The sequence below is a fragment of the Heliangelus exortis genome, chromosome 9, assembly GCF_036169615.1.
Source record: "Heliangelus exortis chromosome 9, bHelExo1.hap1, whole genome shotgun sequence".
Classification (NCBI taxonomy): Eukaryota; Metazoa; Chordata; class Aves; order Apodiformes; family Trochilidae; genus Heliangelus; species Heliangelus exortis.
Window position 1 is genome coordinate 25,367,633 of NC_092430.1, and position 16,878 is coordinate 25,384,510.

The 16,878-nt window shown below is 45.8% G+C and overlaps 1 protein-coding gene across 11 annotated transcripts in view; it reads left to right on the forward strand.

Annotated features, from left to right (window-relative positions):
* Positions 1–385: 385 nt before the first annotated feature.
* PLCH1 (phospholipase C eta 1) overlaps positions 386–16,878 on the forward strand; it is a 49,559-nt gene continuing 33,066 nt past the window's right edge. For 3 of the 11 annotated variants that reach the window (XM_071752867.1, XM_071752868.1, XM_071752872.1), the window contains exon 1: positions 397–503. In XM_071752867.1, coding sequence (XP_071608968.1) covers positions 425–503 — 79 coding nt within the window. In that variant the 5' untranslated portion in view covers positions 397–424. Of the gene's footprint in view, positions 504–7,522; positions 7,847–14,414; positions 14,686–15,469; positions 15,683–16,878 lie in introns of those variants that run through there. The other 8 variants (XM_071752869.1, XM_071752871.1, XM_071752862.1 and 5 more) reach the window with 6 other exon arrangements.

Below are 16,878 nucleotides of genomic sequence, written 5' to 3' on the forward strand. Positions count from 1 at the left end.
CCACACCCTGCTGCTCTGGGGTCTCAGAATCAGGAAATTACCTTTGATCCACCTTTCTCCCCCTGCCTTACCCCTCCCCGACCTTTGCTGGGGAGAATTTAGTTTAGTGGTGCTCTCTGCTATGGTCTGTAGGTCGGGAGAACCTCATGAGATGGATTACATTGATCACCAGGGCCCTGCGGGGGGCTGGCTGGACCGGCAGGAGCACCACAGCCCCCCTGCAGCTCGGCCCGGGAGACCACGGGGATGGGGGTTGTGGGGTGAGGGGCCGAGCTGCTCCCGGGGCTTTGTGTGAGGCTGATGAACTGTTCTGCATGAAGGGCACAAACAAATCCCGGCGGGAGCTGTGCGGTTCTAACCCTCCCCGCTCCGTTTCCCCCCGCAGGGTCTCTGCCTTTGATGCTGAGCAGAAAGTCACCGTACAATGAGTTACTGGAGTCTGGATAAGAAGAGCTGCCTGCAGTACTGCAGACACTTCTTGGTGGACAACGGCGTGTTTCACGGTAAGAGAAAAGTTCGGGTTTTGGCTTTTTGTGCTTCCTCCTCCCACCTGCAGCTCCCGAGCCCTGGGGTCTGGGTACCGCTGCTCCGCGGCTGCACCAAACTCCTCCCTGCGCGGCTGCGGGGCTGCTCCGGGGACACGGGGACACAGGGACACAGGGACACGGAGACACGGGGACCCACGGGCTGGCTGCCGCTGCGCCGCGCGGTCCCGCCAGGGGGAGCTCCGGTCCCGCCTCCCCGCTGCTAGCCGGGGAGGTCCGGTCCGGTTCGGTTCAGTTCGGTCCGGGGGATTGGCCGGCTTTGCACGTAGCGACCAAGGGTTTTGGGGGTACTGACAAGGAAAGGGCCCCAGGTCTGCGACATTAACGCCCGGAGGAGAGCAGAGCGGCGGCTGCAGTGCCCTGAGTTCTGCCGGCGGTGGCCGCGTTTTGGAGTGAAAGGGTTAACTCAAAGTTTTCCTCGTGAGGCATTCCTAGAAGTGCTCCCACTGAAGTCTTGAGTTTTCTCAAGGAGGAATTGAAAGTGTCCGGAAAAGCTTGACTTTCAAGTAATCAGACGTCTGTGCAAAATAGTGATCCCTGGTTCTTTTGTTACATTTGGGACAGACTTACCTGTTCCTGAGACCAAATTTTCTCCAGCAGACATAAGGAAATTGCACTTGTTTAGAAAGAAAATCTAATGTGAACTCCAAGTGAGAAGGGTACCATGTGTTAGCAGGAAAGGCATGATGGACCTGATGATTTTAAAGATCTTTTCCAACCAAAAAGCTTCTGTGGTTCTGTGATCCAACCACTTGTGATTTGCTGACATTTGGTATTTCAGTTGCATGTGTCTTATTACTTCTAAATTATGCATTGTGTTCTGATCTTTGGTAGTTATTACTACTAGAGTTTCATACTCTCACTGAGAGCATGGCTCTTCAGGGAGCAAGCACACAGAACCATTGATTAGTTTATTTTTCTGGGTTTATGAATGCTAATACCCTGTAATTGTTAAACAGAAAGAAGCTGTGACATGTTTAGCAAATCACTGATTTTGTCTCAGCACTTCAGAAAGTAGCTGCTCCTGATAATCATATTAGTCAGTTACTTATTCCAGTTGCCTTCTCTGAAGTTCTTTCAGAAATACAAATCTCTTGTTTAAATAACATTTCCATAGCTGTAATTAATTCTCTCTCATTTCTAAACTTACCTTCTGGCCTCTCCACCTCTTTCCAGGCCTGTGTCAATCAGGACTTGACCACTGTTGTTAGGGTGTTGTGTTAATTCAGTCTTGCTCACATTATCTAAACTGAGCTGCTTGGTTCAGAGCAATGGACTAGTTCAGTTGTATCAGGCTTGTCTGGAAGGTCACCTTACAGTGGCACTGTTATTATCTCTAACTGAGCTGTAATCTGGAAGAACTGTTGCCCCTCAGGTGCAAGCCATAAAAAATAATAAATCTGTCCCACTGCATCAGCTGGTGGTGACCTAAAGCAAAGGAGCATCTTTCTCTGTAGAGCATTCAGGGCTGGAAGCCTCTGCTGAGGCACAGGATGAACGTTGCTGCTCAACTGTCTTCATTTCTGATGTTTCCTTCATGCCTCTCTGGGACCTGCAGTGCTTTAAGGACCTCAATAGATGGTATTCCATTTGTTCACCTCCAGCTGAGGTGTTTAAATGCAAGGAGCTTTCATGGATTGCATGAATAAGAATGCTGAAGCTTGGTGTTTATTTGGAGTAGTTTAAACTTCTTGTTTTGTGTAAAAAAAGAAAAAAAAATCCATTAAAAAAACCCAAAGCCAACCCCCACAAAAACAACCTCAGGAAAAAAAAAAGAAGGAAAAAAGGGAGAGAAGAGGACTACAGAAATGGAGAGGGGATGAGTCTGGTTTGTTGGAAAATCAAGCTAAGAGAGGGGGGATGTGACTGCTGATCATGGATACCTTGTGAAAGGAAAGCTCAGGGAAGAAAAGGCTTATTGGAACTGATGGGGAAAGTTGGTACAGGAGCAAATTGAAAATCTTCCATGAGCTTATAAATAGATGGGGGAAAACTAAGGTACCCTGAGGTGGAGACAGGTAAGTTTTGGAAACATCTGTAAATGTGATTAATTGCAAGCAATCTATTGACTAATGTGAATTGAAGGCTGGGGAGGGATTTAAGTGGTCCCAGTTCAGTTTGTGTGTATGGCAAACAGCAGATACAAACAGCAGTGTTTCCACTCCATTCTGGAAAATCCTGCTGTACACAGCTCAGCCTGTTCTCTACCACATTATTGTGATGCTTTGAGACACTTGCATGTTGTTAGGAAAGAAAAAATATATTGCTGCCCAACTGTGTGCCTTTCCACAGGGCTTTGATGGGTTATCTTTGAGTAGTGAGTGAACAGTCACACGTGTAAAGCTGAAAGGCTGTATGCATCAAAGTTGCCTAAGGATTTGTCATGATTTTATAATTTTATTAGGAAAAGCTCCTGCATTTGCAGGATATTAAAATTCTTATCTGTTTATGTCTGAAAATTTTGGATACAGCAGTGGAGGCTGCTGCTGTGTCTTGTACTCTAGGGAGTCTTAGCTGCCTAGAAGCAAAAATGTCAGTTTTCTTCAGTAACAGTGAGATAGAGCACTGTGTGCACACAGAGAATAACAGAGGACAGATCTGGGTTTAAGCTATTTTAGCAGTTTCTGTAGAACAGAGCAGATAAGCAATTAGAATGTTCAGAATAGCCTTGAGGATTTGATGAACCCACTTTCTTTTCCTTCCTGTTGCAAGCCATGCCAACATCCATAGTACATCGTGCCTCTAGGCTTGGAAAAAAGATTCTACAATTTTTCTGGGGGTTTTGAAGCTGTAATATGTATCATGTTTTGTTTGTTTGCTGCCAATAACAAGGTACAAATGACTGTTGTCAGACCAAACATCCGTGTACTTTACTACCAGATGTTTGGGGCTAAAAGTATAAAGGGGGAAGATCCTCAGTGTGTATGTAGTAACCCTTGTGGCACACACAGTGCCTGCAGCTGAAGCACTTCCCCAGCCAGAAGCTGCATCTGCATAATTGCATTTATTAAATGTGCATCTGAAAAGGGGTTTTTTTGGAATTCACTCACACTTGTGATGACCACCTGTGGGCATTAACTCCAGCATTTGTTGGTTGGTGTAAACCTTCTGCTTGAAGGGAAATAGTAATTTCTTGCAGCCTTGCCACATTCAGAATGCAACAGGTGGAGCAGGGTTGGTTGTTCAGTCACCTCACCCTTGAAAAAGCATTGAGTGGATGTGCTGAACCGAGGGCCAAGGTAGGTACTGGAGCTGTGTTAGGCATGTTGGGAGCTTTCAGCATCTGCCTTCTAATGTCTTACTGGGGAAATGGGCAGAGAACATTGGTCTGGTGACACTTTCTTCTGGCCATGGGCAAGACAAAGCAGCAAGAATGGGAACTTCATTCTAGGCTTCAATAGTGAGGTCCTGAGTGAGGTACAGTGCTGCTGGGGATCAGTACTTGTACTTACTCCAAATGGCACTTTGGGATACTTGTCAGACATTTGCCACAGGATATTTGTCAGTAGTTATTTTGTCACACCAGGCACGAGCTGTCTGTCCAGCCACAGCCACCTGAGAGCAGAAATTGCTGACTGCCAACCAGGGTTCCTGCTTGGGCTCTCAGTCTCTCTTTCAGTAATACCCAGCTCATCCTTCAAGGGGTTCTTCCAAGTCACCTCCTTGCATACATCCCAAGTCAAGGGGGGGACAGGGAGGGAGAGGCAATTGCTTATTTTGAAAGATCATCTCCAGGATTTCCCCAATGTAATGGGTGCTGTTGCTCACCACCTTTATGAGCTGAACACCTACTGCTGTTCCAGCTTCACAAGAGACTGCTCGTGGCAGGTGTTATTGCTGTGGGTTTCTGTGCATTTCAGCCCAAGAAGCTGAGCTTTTGTGCAAGTTCTTGTAGGATGTTTTTTGCTTCAGTGATCTTGAACTTCTGTGCCCGGTGAACGGGAATGTAAAATGCATTATGCTTTACTTTTTAGACAGTAAAATGCCCTGCTTTGGTTATTAGAGCACAAGAGTTTTGGGGGAACAATACTAAATCTTTGCTGGCTTGCTCTCATATGTTAGGCTGGATGCTTGCTGATGGGCAGTGCTTTATAATTAGCTCTGCTGGAGCCTCATGCACACCCTGTGCTCCAGGCTGCAGTGCTAAGGATGTCAGCTGTAGACTGCAGAATTCAGGCTTATATCTTAATATTCGGCTTCACTTTAAGTTTTATAATAATGCCTGGGAAAGCAGGACAAGTTAGTAGTGCAGTAATTTATATTTTAGTCTATATTCTGGTTTATGAAGTGAAATATCCACAATTCATTCCTTGAGACAACCAAACAGCTGAAAATGTATATGCAAGGAGAGCATTGAAGAATTTATTTACACACAGTAAGTTCACTTAGGTAACTTAAATTAGGTTTAGATTAGTAAGTTCACATAGATTTAAGAAGTGCCTAAAATGCCTGAAAAAACTGCCTCTTGGTGCTTTGTTGGATGTGTAGCTACCTCCAAGGACCCTGTCCCTACCACTAGCTGCATCCTTTGGTGAAAGCAGGAGTTTCATGTAGGGAATCTGTCTCAGGCTGGTGTGCAAGGTGCCTGAGATGTGCTGCCCAGTGGTTTTCCCATTCCATCTTTGTGTATTTGTCAGCTTCCCAAAGAACTGTGTCTTTTTTCATGGCAAATAAGGGGAGCTGGCAAAAGCTTGAATCTGATAAAGATGACAAGTTTTTTTGTGCAGCTGATATGAAGTTTTATTCATCTCTAGCTGACTTTTCACACAGAGCTTGTATTACAGTTTGAGTCTAAGATTACATTTGGATGATGAATATGAAGATGTTATCTTATTTCATGATCTATTTACTATAAGAGGTAGATCTCTAATCAGCTGTTCTTGCTCTTTACCAGAATTGGTCCTTGTGCCAGTTTCCAGCTGTTTTGACAGTGAAAAAGGAAAAAACAATGAACCAGAAAATTAATTCTTCTGGTGCTTCTTCTTCAAAACTCTTAGTTAAATTGTATTCTCATTTATTAGAAAACTACTATTTTGCAGGAGAACTTGCACTGGTCCAAGCCTCGTAAGGTATGGTTTTTCATCTTCACAAACTGGGCTTCCATTTTTGTCCATCTGGGGAAGGCTGAAGCTTGTGGTCATTGGGTTTGTTGTTTACCCTGTGCACTGGGGATTGGATGCAAAACCTGGCTTGTCAGTGAAGAGTTGCCATGGTGATTTTGTTTATTTTTTGGAAGGTGAATAGACCTACAAGTATTTTCATACCATTTGAAATGTGTCTTCATTTGTTTACTGTAATGTTCTTTCTAACCTCATATGGAGTGCTTTCATTTCTTAAGTTGTAAAGCATTTGAGCATTTCTGATTTAAAAATTAACTTTATTTTGAAGACAAAATAATAATGAATGTATTCATAATTGGGAAAGGTTACTTACAGAGCAGCTTTGGTGTTAAAGATGTTTCTGTATAGTTCTCCTACTAATTGATGAAGTGATAGGAGTGTGGAGTCATTTGAACTCAACATATTATCAAGAACAATCTGATACATCAATAATTAAACTATAGAGTGGTGACACTTTATTTTTTGTTGTTGAATGGCAACTATAGCACATAATTAATTTGAATGTAAATGTAAACAGATAACTGTTGAGAAGCTTCAGAATGGGGACTTCATCCATGTGTGGATGAAGTGTGAGGTGTGGCCCCGTGGTGGGATGATGGAGCTGTAACTGGACATGGGTGCTTTCCAAATATTTTAGCTCTGGTGACATGAAGATGAATTTCCATTCTACTCACCAATAAGGCATGAGTTACAAATTTAATGGCAGACCTTGAAGTATATAAAAATTTAAGTCCAGGACAAGGGTGATGTTTCTCTTGGCTCTGCTCAGAGCAGAAGCACAAACTCTGAGTGCAGCCAAGGACCCTACAGTGGGTTGGGGGGGTTGTTTAATTTTGCAGGGTGCTAGATCTCCTGGACATTTGTCTTGCACAGTGCTGTGGCATGTGCTGACTGGGGGAAGTCTTATTTGTGTTAGCAACAGCTAAAAAATAATGGTTTCTCAGTGAGTGAAATGTGTCAGCTCCACTCCCAGGCTCTGCAGGCATGTGGCACTATAGGGTTTTTTTAGGTTTCCTCCTCTTGATCACACTACTGCCTAACTTTTTCCTAGCATGCACTAGACAAATTCTCTTGCTGTCACAATCTTTGAGATTACCTCTGGGGATTCCTTGGGTGCTCTGCTGTAAATGTCACTGTGTAAAAGCCAGCTTGACAGGGAAGCAATTAGGAGATGCAATAAATCAAAGATGTAATGCATCATGTATGGAGCCTATGTTATTCTTGCCATGTTTCCCCGTGCTGCACCCTCTTTGGCTCTGTCATGAGCAAGTGCAATGTTTGCACTTGTTTGGAGATCTCTGTACCTTGTTCCACTCTGACTCTAAACCTCCTGAGTTCAGTAGCATGGGGTTGGCTTAAACCACAGAGTATTTAGCAAGCATCATGGTGATTTTTTTACAGCTCCTGGGCGGGTTAGTGCTCAGCATCTCACAGGAGAGTACTTTTTCTTATGAAACAGAATGCTTGGTGATGCAGAGCCTAAACCATTTGCATGCTTTGTGCTGTAACTGGCTGCTCCCCTTCAAGTCAGCAACAAGACCGGAGGAGGGGGCACAAAACCTGGAGGAGTGCAGTCCCCAGGGATTCCTCCTCCTGCCTCTCAGAACCCTGGGGCTGCAGAGGGTGGGAGTTACCGTCGAGGGGTTTTTCTCTTCTTGTTCAGCCTCTGTCACTCTCCATCCGTTCTTCACCTGAAGCATGGTAATCCCTTCTGACCAGCTCCCGAGGTGCCAGCAGGATTCCCTGGGGCTTGTCTACAGAGCTTCTTCTTCCCAGGCTTAATGCCCGGAGCATCTTAATCACTGTGCTCTGCGTGTGTGTCTCACACCAAAAGTGGTCGCTGCTCCTGCAAGCAGCAGCACAGAGCAGATGCTTCCAGCTTCCCTCTCTGCCTCTGCTGCTCGGTTTTGAAGAAAGTTGCCTGGTATTGTCTCTGGATCTGTGCTTTCCTGGCTTCGTACTATGGATCCCAAAGGTTTTGTTGTTCCTGCTGAAGAGCAGCACTGGCAGTATTCTCTTGGACTTCTAAGGATTGCTTTCCAAATATTTTAGCTCTGGTGACATGAAGATGAAATTGAGGCTTTCCTGCAGTGAGAATTTCCATTCTACTCACCAATAAGGCATGAGTTACAAATTTAATGGCAGACCTTGAAGTATATAAAAATTTAAGTCCAGAAAAAGGTAAGGATGCTTGAGTTTGGGATTACTGTAGGACAAGCTTGTAGCAGTTCTGGAAGTGCCTATAGAAATAAGAGCTAACTTTAGCCTTGTGATGGGTGAGCTACATAAAATATTTATGTGGATGTGATTAGCATGAAAAATGTGTGTGTGTCTTCCTGAATATTTAAAAGGAAACCTTGGTATTTTTGTGTTGACTTGGAAGTACAATTCTCCATGAAAATGTGTGGATTGTATGTGAGAGATTGGTCCTGTGATGTGGGCAGACTGCACTTGTGTGTTACCTAAAATTATTACAAATATCTTTGCCTTTTAAAAAAATACTCTTGACATTTTCATCTTGTGGTCATTTTGCTGTGGCAGAGCTTTCTACGGAAGAGAGTTTGTTTGTTTTCTAGTAGCACTTATAAATATTATAACATGCAAATTATGCATATATGTAAAATTCTGATCAAACTGCACTGGATGAGAGATGTCTTCTCAAGAACTGCAGAAGGATGACACAGAACAGGTGGACATCTTGAATAACTTTCTTCATTAACTTGTAGTTTATAATGTCTGTTATTTTTCAATTTAAGGCAGTGCTGGATAAGAAAGTGGTAATTAGTTTAAGCCTCTAAGTGGATATAAATGCTGTAGAGAGGAGAAATCATGGTAGATTAAGTTTATTTTTGCAGTTTACTCATCTTTAATGAAATTATGTGTTTTTAAAGAAAAATGTACAAAATACAATTATCAAAGATCTGGCTTGTCAAAGTTGGGTAGTACAGAAGACATTTCCTAACATGATTATCGTGTAATTTAAAAACAAACTAATCTAAATAATGCCACCAAAAGTCATGGGTTGTACTTTGAAATCTTTTGCCTACTCTGAAGCATTTTAAAAGAATTTAAGGGCAGTGTTAGGGGCTAATATATATTGATTTTTTTTTCTTTGTATGGAACATGGGTGACTTTATTTGATAAATATTTTTTTATCTAAGGAAAGTTACTGGAAATAGACACGGCTATTGTAGAGGAAATTGAGACTGTTTTCAGAAAAAGTCAACTGTTTATATATTCTCTGGGGAAGGGCCTCCTATGTGGGAGCAGTTGGTGTGCTACAGATCCCAAGGGTGAGGTTTTATTTTGGAGGTTTTGGTCACACAAACCCCTCCATTAAGCTTTGATGTGAAGGGCTGGGTAAGGAGCCCAGGTGTTACTCCATCTGCTTTCTGAGAGGCAGAAGGTAAGGGATATGTCCCCACTGAATAATTGACCAGAGCTGGCTTGGTTGAAGGGGGGGTGGAACAGTCCTGGAAGGAAAGCATCAGGTTTAATTTTTGAAGCTCTTGTAAAGGTGTGTGTTTGTGTGTGCACATACCAAAGTACTCAGCTGATGGTGAATCTCCTACTGGGGTCATTTTGCCACCTCTTTTCCTTAGCCAGATACAGCAGCAGGTGCCAGGTTTCTGCCATCCCTTTGGTAGCTCCTAGCACTCCTGTTTGCCCGGCTGGGTGCAGGATGCAGGAGGGTGGCAGGCACCGTGCCAGCAGGGCCCTGGCAGCTGGCACTTTGTAGACATGAATACATTGCCCTGCTGGGATGGATGGGGGCAGGGGGCAGGGTGCCCGTTCTCCCCATCACTGGGGTGAATTCTGCAGCCTGCCAGCACAACCCCCCGAGCAGCAGCATCACAGCCCTCCCGGGATTCCTGCTCACAGGAGCAGTGCAGAGGCAGCCCCAGGAGCCCTGTGCAGGGCGTGCGGTGCCGGGGTGGCTCAGCTCCACCATGAGCTGGCAGCACAACCTCCACCTCTGCCAAGGCTTTGCCCGTAAGTTCTGCTGAGCGGCGGGACCCAACCGGGCACGGGAGGAGCGGTACCGGCTGCCCGGGGGGTGGGGCTGGGCTGGGCTGGGCTTTGCTGATGGGTGGGGGTTCCGGGTGGGTCTCTGGGTGGTACAGCTTGAGCAGAGTGCTGGGGTTGGAGGTGGTACAGCTTCAGCAGAGTGCTGGGGTTGGAGGTGGTACAGCTTCAGCAGAGTGCTGGGGTTGTAGGTGGTACAGTTTCAGCAGAGTGCTGGGGTTGGAGGTGGTACAGCTGAGCAGAGTGCTGGGGTTGGAGGTGGTACAGCTGAGCAGAGTGCTGGGGTTGTAGGTGGTACAGCTTCAGCAGAGTGCTGGGGTTGTAGGTGGTACAGCTTCAGCAGAGTGCTGGGGTTGTAGGTGGTACAGCTTCAGCAGAGTGCTGGGGTTGTAGGTGGTACAGCTGAGCAGAGTGCTGGGGTTGGAGGTGGTACAGCTTCAGCAGAGTGCTGGGGTTGTAGGTGGTACAGTTTCAGCAGAGTGCTGGGGTTGGAGGTGGTACAGCTTCAGCAGAGTGCTGGGGTTGCAGGTGGTACAGCTTCAGCAGAGTGCTGGGGTTGTAGGTGGTACAGCTGAGCAGAGTGCTGGGGTTGGAGGTGGTACAGCTGAGCAGAGTGCTGGGGTTGGAGGTGGTACAGCTTCAGCAGAGTGCTGGGGTTGGAGGTGGTACAGCTGAGCAGAGTGCTGGGGTTGTAGGTGGTACAGCTGAGCAGAGTGCTGGGGTTGGAGGTGGTACAGCTTGAGCAGAGAAACTACTGTGAGCTACACCCTGTGTCATTCCCAGGGACTGTGGCAGCAGCCTTTAGGGTCATCACTCCTGCTTCCTGGGGACTCTGGTAGCTCTACAGCTGTCCAAGCACCTGCAAAACTGTTGTTAAGTGCAGACTCCAGAATAGTGAGTGCTATATAAAGGCCTGAGCTCAGAACAGAACGCCCTTCTGTGTGGATGTTGGAGGTACCAACCCCTCCCCATGAAGAACCTGGCTTGCCACAGGTCTAATTCCAAGGATAGCTTAAGTCTATCAGAGCTTTATATGCCCTCCCCATAAATCAGCACATGCACACAGGAGCCTTAAAGGCCTGTGGGTTGCTTGGTACATTCTGCAAGGAGTGCAACACCTCACCTGCCAGCCCAAAAGGAGCTGTGGTGTGCACCTGGGGAGTGCTGGGTCCTGCCTGTGGTACCAGTGAGGCTTTGGAGGACTCTGGAACTGGATGCTGCTGGCTCCGTGGGAGATCTCATCTGCTTCTACAGAGCCCAGAACACAGTAGACCAGCTAGGAACTAGGTGATATGCTCCTTACCTCCTTCCTATGCTTTTTTGGTATGCGTGCTTATGAATCAAATTCATTAAATTAAGCTTACTGTTGTTTCAATAACTCTACATCACTCTTCAGAAACTGAAAAGGCCCATGGGCTTTGCTGAAGAACTTTGCCTTTGTGAAACTACCTAAAACTGTGAAAGTAACTCTGGTGCTGCTTTGAGAGCTGCCGTGGGCAGCTGCTGTGTTGGGCTCAGTGTTCCGGTGCTGTGGCATGCAGTACCCTGCTGAAACCAGGGGTGGGTGATGGGAGCTTGCCGGGAGGAAAGTTCACTGCTTTCCCCAGCACCGAGCTTACCTGCAAGAGGAAATGTCTCTGCTTATTTTTCATCTTTACCCTGCGTGTTGGAGCAGTCCCTGAATAGCTCATGCCTCAAAGGAGAGGCTGTTGGTATGCAGGCAGCATTCTGTGCTGGTGTGTGTGCCTCCTGGGTGACTGAAATGCAAGTTATGGGGGAGCACAAGCTGACTGTACTGCAGTGACAGGGAGCACAGCTTCTGTATCAGGTTATTGATATCCTCAGCTGTCTTAACAGGTGTCTGCTTTGGGGGCATTTTCACATCTTACCAATAGAAACACCAATCAGCATGAATCTCGGATCTATAAAACATCATTGGTTTTGGTAATAAAATTACTCTGGTGTTTGAGGCTGTCAGTTGATTACTTGTTCCCCGGGTGAGTCACTGTCAGAGCCTTGCACCCAGGTAATTTGATGAGAACAGAACAGCTAAACGTCTTGCTCTAGCAAAATAACTGTTTCTGAGGAGTGTGAATAAATTACTTGATACCGTCAGTTGTGCTGTAGTATTCATTCATTACTTTTAAAGGTTAATTAACTGCCTTCAGTTCTGCTCTGCTTTTTCCCCCTCCTGCTCTCTAATGGAGCCCCCATGGTGGATTTATTTGGCAGCCTGAAGGAGAAGCAGTGGTGTCACAGCCCAGTGTGATGGGCAGGCTGCAGCTCCTGGGGACTGGATCCCACTTCCACCCACTTCATCCTGCCCCTACAGCTGCTGTTGTGCTCTGGGCTTTATTCCCCTCACTGGGCTGTGATACAGGTGCCAAGGCTGCTCTGACATTCTGCTCTTTGCTGGTGAAGTTGCAGACATGAGAGCTGACTGGTTTGCACTGGAGCTGGCACAGTTTCTCCTCTGCATCTCCAGTGTGGAAACAGGAGCAAGTTTGATGAAGGGCATTCTGCTGGGATTTTTCTAATTTTGTTTTTTTGGACAAGTTAAGGGAGAAAAAATGGCTTTTTTGGGGGTGGGTGAGGGAGGAGGGGATCTGACCCAGCTCAGGGTGTTGCAGTGGGCACTGTGTTTGGTTGAAGTCCTGGACAGAATGTAAAGGCTCACAGGAGAGGGATGTCATGTAGTGGTGTGCAACAGGCAGCCTAAGAGCAAGGCATGAATAATTCTCAGGTGTATGATCCTTCTTCATGTCCTTATTGATTTTTAGAGGACAGACATGGGATTCTGGAAGAGAAAGAGCCTGTGGCTTGCAATGTTTCACTGTGACCTCTGCATCCAGAGCCATAGCTCCTGGGATGCCTTTCAGGCTGTATTTATGGGTTGCTCCTGCCTTAGCAGTGCAGAGGAGCAGGGCCAGGTGAGTCAGCTGAGCTCCTCTGGAGGAGTTCTGGCCATAACCAGGTTATTGGCATTATTCTGTGGCACTAACCTGGTGCTTGCCTGGCTGCAGGGAGACCCCAGCACCAGATCTCCTCTTGCCTGTGACTGGTTGTGGAGTGTGAGGATGCTGCCCAAGATCTGAATGTCTCTCTGCCCTTTGCTGCTCCTGAGGCTGTCCCAGCAGCACCCACAGACCTGCTCCCTGCTCCTCCTTGTTGGCAGGTGTCATGGAAACTGCTGCTCTCCTCCCTCTCTTCCTCTCTGCTGCTTCTTCTACTTTGTTCCACTTGTATCCCAATCAATTGCTGTGCTTTGTGCACTCTTATTAACTGTGTTTGCTTAACAAATCGACATTCCTTGTTCACTCTGGGGATGTGACAATGTGTTTTGGCAGTTGGCAATGTCTGTACTTAAATGATAGTGCTTTGAAGTGTTGATAAAGGACTCGTTTTGCAGTCTTAATGGAAACCCAGTTATTCTGGGTTGCAGTGGCACCAGAGGTCTTAAAATGAGCAGCTCGATACAATCTCCTTCTGAAGGAAGATTATCTTGGGGATGTTTATTATATTTCTGGACCCAGAAGTAATAATATTCCCAGAGAAGCTGTAGCTCTGGGCTGTGTGCTAGCAGGCAGTGGCTTCTCCAAGGTGTTTCTTTATGGATCAAACATAGAGCTGGGGTCCTGGAGCTTTGTGGCTGCTCAGGACTTCAGGATGCTTCAGCAGAGAACCTGCACTTGCTGAGTGCTCTGTTCATCAGCTGCTTTCCAAAACACTTCCAGAAGGAAACCTGGGCTAATTTTTTGAAGGTAACAGTTTGAACTAGCAGAAGCCTGGGATCCTCCAGCAGGATGGAAAACATGCATTATTCATTGTGTCCAGGGGCTGCTTGCTCAGATTTCAGTTGCTGTACTGAAGTGGAGATCTCAAAAAGGGCCCTGTAAATAAAGCACGGTCCTAACAAGTAATTTTCTGCATTCCACAGTGCTCTGCAGAAGGTATTCTCACTGTAGGAGCAAGATTTATGCATGAGAAGGGTTAAAAGTCTTTTGGGCTCTCTGAAGTGCAAAAGGAGAGCTGAGGGCTGGGGCTGGGAACAAGGGCTGGGTGCTCCCATGGCAGGAATAACTCAGGGTCAAGAGTCAGCCGTGGAGAAGGCATAGAGCAGAAACTTATCACTGTAATATGAAAATCAGATGAGTTAATTCATCATCCCAGAAGCTTTAAGCCAGCAATCTCAGTGTGGTAGGCTGAAACAGCAGTTAATGTGAAATATGTGTTACTTACAAATACACCGGCTGGGAGTTACTGTTCCCAAGGTTTGTGGGGGCTTTTTTGTTGTTTGGTTTTGTTCTTTGTTTTTAAGAAGACAACACCAGACTGTTTCCAGACCTAAAAAAGTTAAAACAAAGGTTTTGGTGTTTTTGTGTTCTGTTTTTTTGGGGTTTTTTTCCCCTTCTGGGTAGTATGTTTTTAGGTTTCACTCCTTTTTACAACAGCATCTCATTTAGTGAATTTACAAGCATGACTTTTTTTCCCAGACCTAATGATTGTCATCAATTTTAGGCCATTTGCAGTTGTTTTGATAGTCACAGATTGTGTTTTGCTGATTCCTCTGCTTGTTTTAACTCCCTGCCTTCTGGAGGGCTGAAATGAAATACCTGTGCTGTTGGCAGCCTGGCCTTGCCAGCACCAGCACCAGCACCAGCACCAGCCTGTGGGGTTCTGCTGGTGTGTGCCACTTCCTTGAGGAGTTCTGGAGATTTCCAGAAGTATGGGGGACAGTCCAACTCATGTCCCTGGACTTCACAGAGATTATGATTAAATCCACTGTAAGAAGCTTAATGTAAAATTCCATGAGGGGTTGGAAGAGTTGCTGCAAAACAAATGTAAATCTGGAATGCAAGAGGAGATGTGGCTATTAAAAATGGTCCTGAGTGGGGCCCTGGATTCCTCCAGACTCACCTCTGTGGGTCCTGCTCTCCTGGGCTTTTTGGCCATTGGGTTACAAAACAGCAATCACCAATTTGATGCCATTAGAGGTAAGCTGTGTGCTGGATATTAGTGCTGTTCTGTGGGATTTAGAGAAAATGTCTCTGGGGGATGGGGCAGGGAGTAAATGGCTTTTAATGACATTAATGTAAATGCAAAGTTACAGCATCCTCACGATGAATAAACGACTGCAACATAGGGTGGTGGGTTCAGAAAACTGAGAGATTTTTGTGATTGCATCCAGAGTATTTTCATTCCTTGACTCGTGATATTTTGACTGTGTATTGTTCTCTAGTTTGGGGGCTGTGTACTTCTCTGTCTTTCCATCTTTGCCATGGCCTCCTTCTGGAAATGTGCATCCAAGCTGGATGCAGAGATGTGATCCCAGTGATATTTTGCTGCTGTGATGTGCCCTGTACATCAAAGTGAGCTGCTGTTCTACTGAAAACGCTGCCAGGGACAACGTTCTAATTCCCTAAATATTTTCCTTCCAGTCTCAGCTAAAGGGTCCCGTGTGCCTCGAAGGCTTTGTGGTGCAGCACAGCAGCAGGCAGAGCTGCACACCATGACTGTCACTGCTGAGAATTCCACCAAATTAATTGCAAACCGTTGTCAGAGAGGGCTTGTGGAGGGAAGGGCTGTTAAACCTGTGAGCAGAGCTGGGACTTTGTGTGAGGGCTCCTCCTGGGACACGCTGGTAAGCTATTCCCTGGTTATTAAAGACCTGCTTCACATGGGGATAGATTAGAGCAGAGTTGGATGGAAGGTAGCTGTGCCCGATTTGGGGCGGATTAGAGTGCTTTGAGACATAAGGTCAGGCATGGTTAGTGCTCAGTCCCAGCTTAGTGACTGCACACAGCAGCTTCCTTTGCTCAGCAGAGAGGAGCTGGCTTGTCAGGTAGAATAAATAGCATCTGTCTAACCTGCAAGATTTCAAGGAACATCTGGACTTAGCAGGGGCTCAGATGGCTTTCCTCCTGGCTGCAGAGGTCCATCGTGTGCTGGGGAGTGTGGCCACCTCAGAGAAAGTCCAGCTGGCTCAGATGGGTTTGTATCTGGTTTACTATTCAGTAGAGAATCAGCTCCTTCTGAAAAGGAGATGTGTGTGCTACTAAGAATTTCCTATCCTTGATTGAACTAAAAAAAATTAAACTGCTCTTTGGTGTCAGATGTCTGCTAGGATGATTTTAGACTCAGGAATAAGTTTGCATAATTCTGCAAGCAGCAGTTACTGTAGTTTTCAGATTTTTTTTTTTTTTTCATTTGAAAGGAATGCTTAAAGTATTCAGTGCATGAGCATAATATTTTATTTTAATTTAGATTAATTTTCTTTGTTCTTGTTAAACAAACTACAGTGTGTTTTAGTTTAATTCATTTTCAGACTGCAAAAATGCACAGCTAGTTCTTGTGTTAAAAAAATACCATGTGATGGAAACTGTGTCTTGCTTTCCCAAGTTATAATATATATCTGCATCAAAGATATGCTTCATTTACTCAATATTTGTGGTTTATCCAGAGGATTAAATGTTGTGGTTTTCTTTCTAGAACCAGTTTTTCTATTCCTTAGGGAGAGCTTTCTTGAGTTGCTCTTCTGGAGCTTTATTCTGCACCGGCTCTGTTCAACCACTTCATGTTATTCAGATGCTAATGTGCAGTGTTGCTATATTGTGAATGTCTGGCTGGAGACTGAAATTAGCATATTTCTTTGTGTGTTTATATTTTATAAATAGCTTACAGGAAAGGATGGGGAATATTGTAAATGGTTTCCAGAGCTGGAATCCAATGGGCCTTTGAGTGGGGTGGCATTTCTGTTACCAGTCTGGTCTGTAACAGATTCTGTTACTGACACCTGCACATCAGGGAGGATGCAGTGAACTTCCTTACACATTTAGTAGTCTTATTTAAGTGTTTGCATTCTGATGGTGTTTTCTCAGAACTGGAAAAGTGCAAGCAAAAGGGCTGGTGCCTGCACACTTCTAGTGCAGTTATTTGCTGTGATGGATTGGGCTTTGTGGGAGGGAGCCAGGGGAGGCTGGTCCAGCAGCACTGGGGCTGTGTGTCCCAAATGTGAGCAATGTTTAGGATGCTGCTCTGACTGTGTGTGACCCAGAGGGCCTTGGGAAGGAGCAGCAGGTTTATCCTCTTGCCCTCGTGGCCTCGGGGGTGTGTGGCTCTGCTGGAAGATGTGCTGGGGAGCTGAACTGAGCCGGGTGACCCGGCCGTGGTGGGGAGCACTGCAGGGT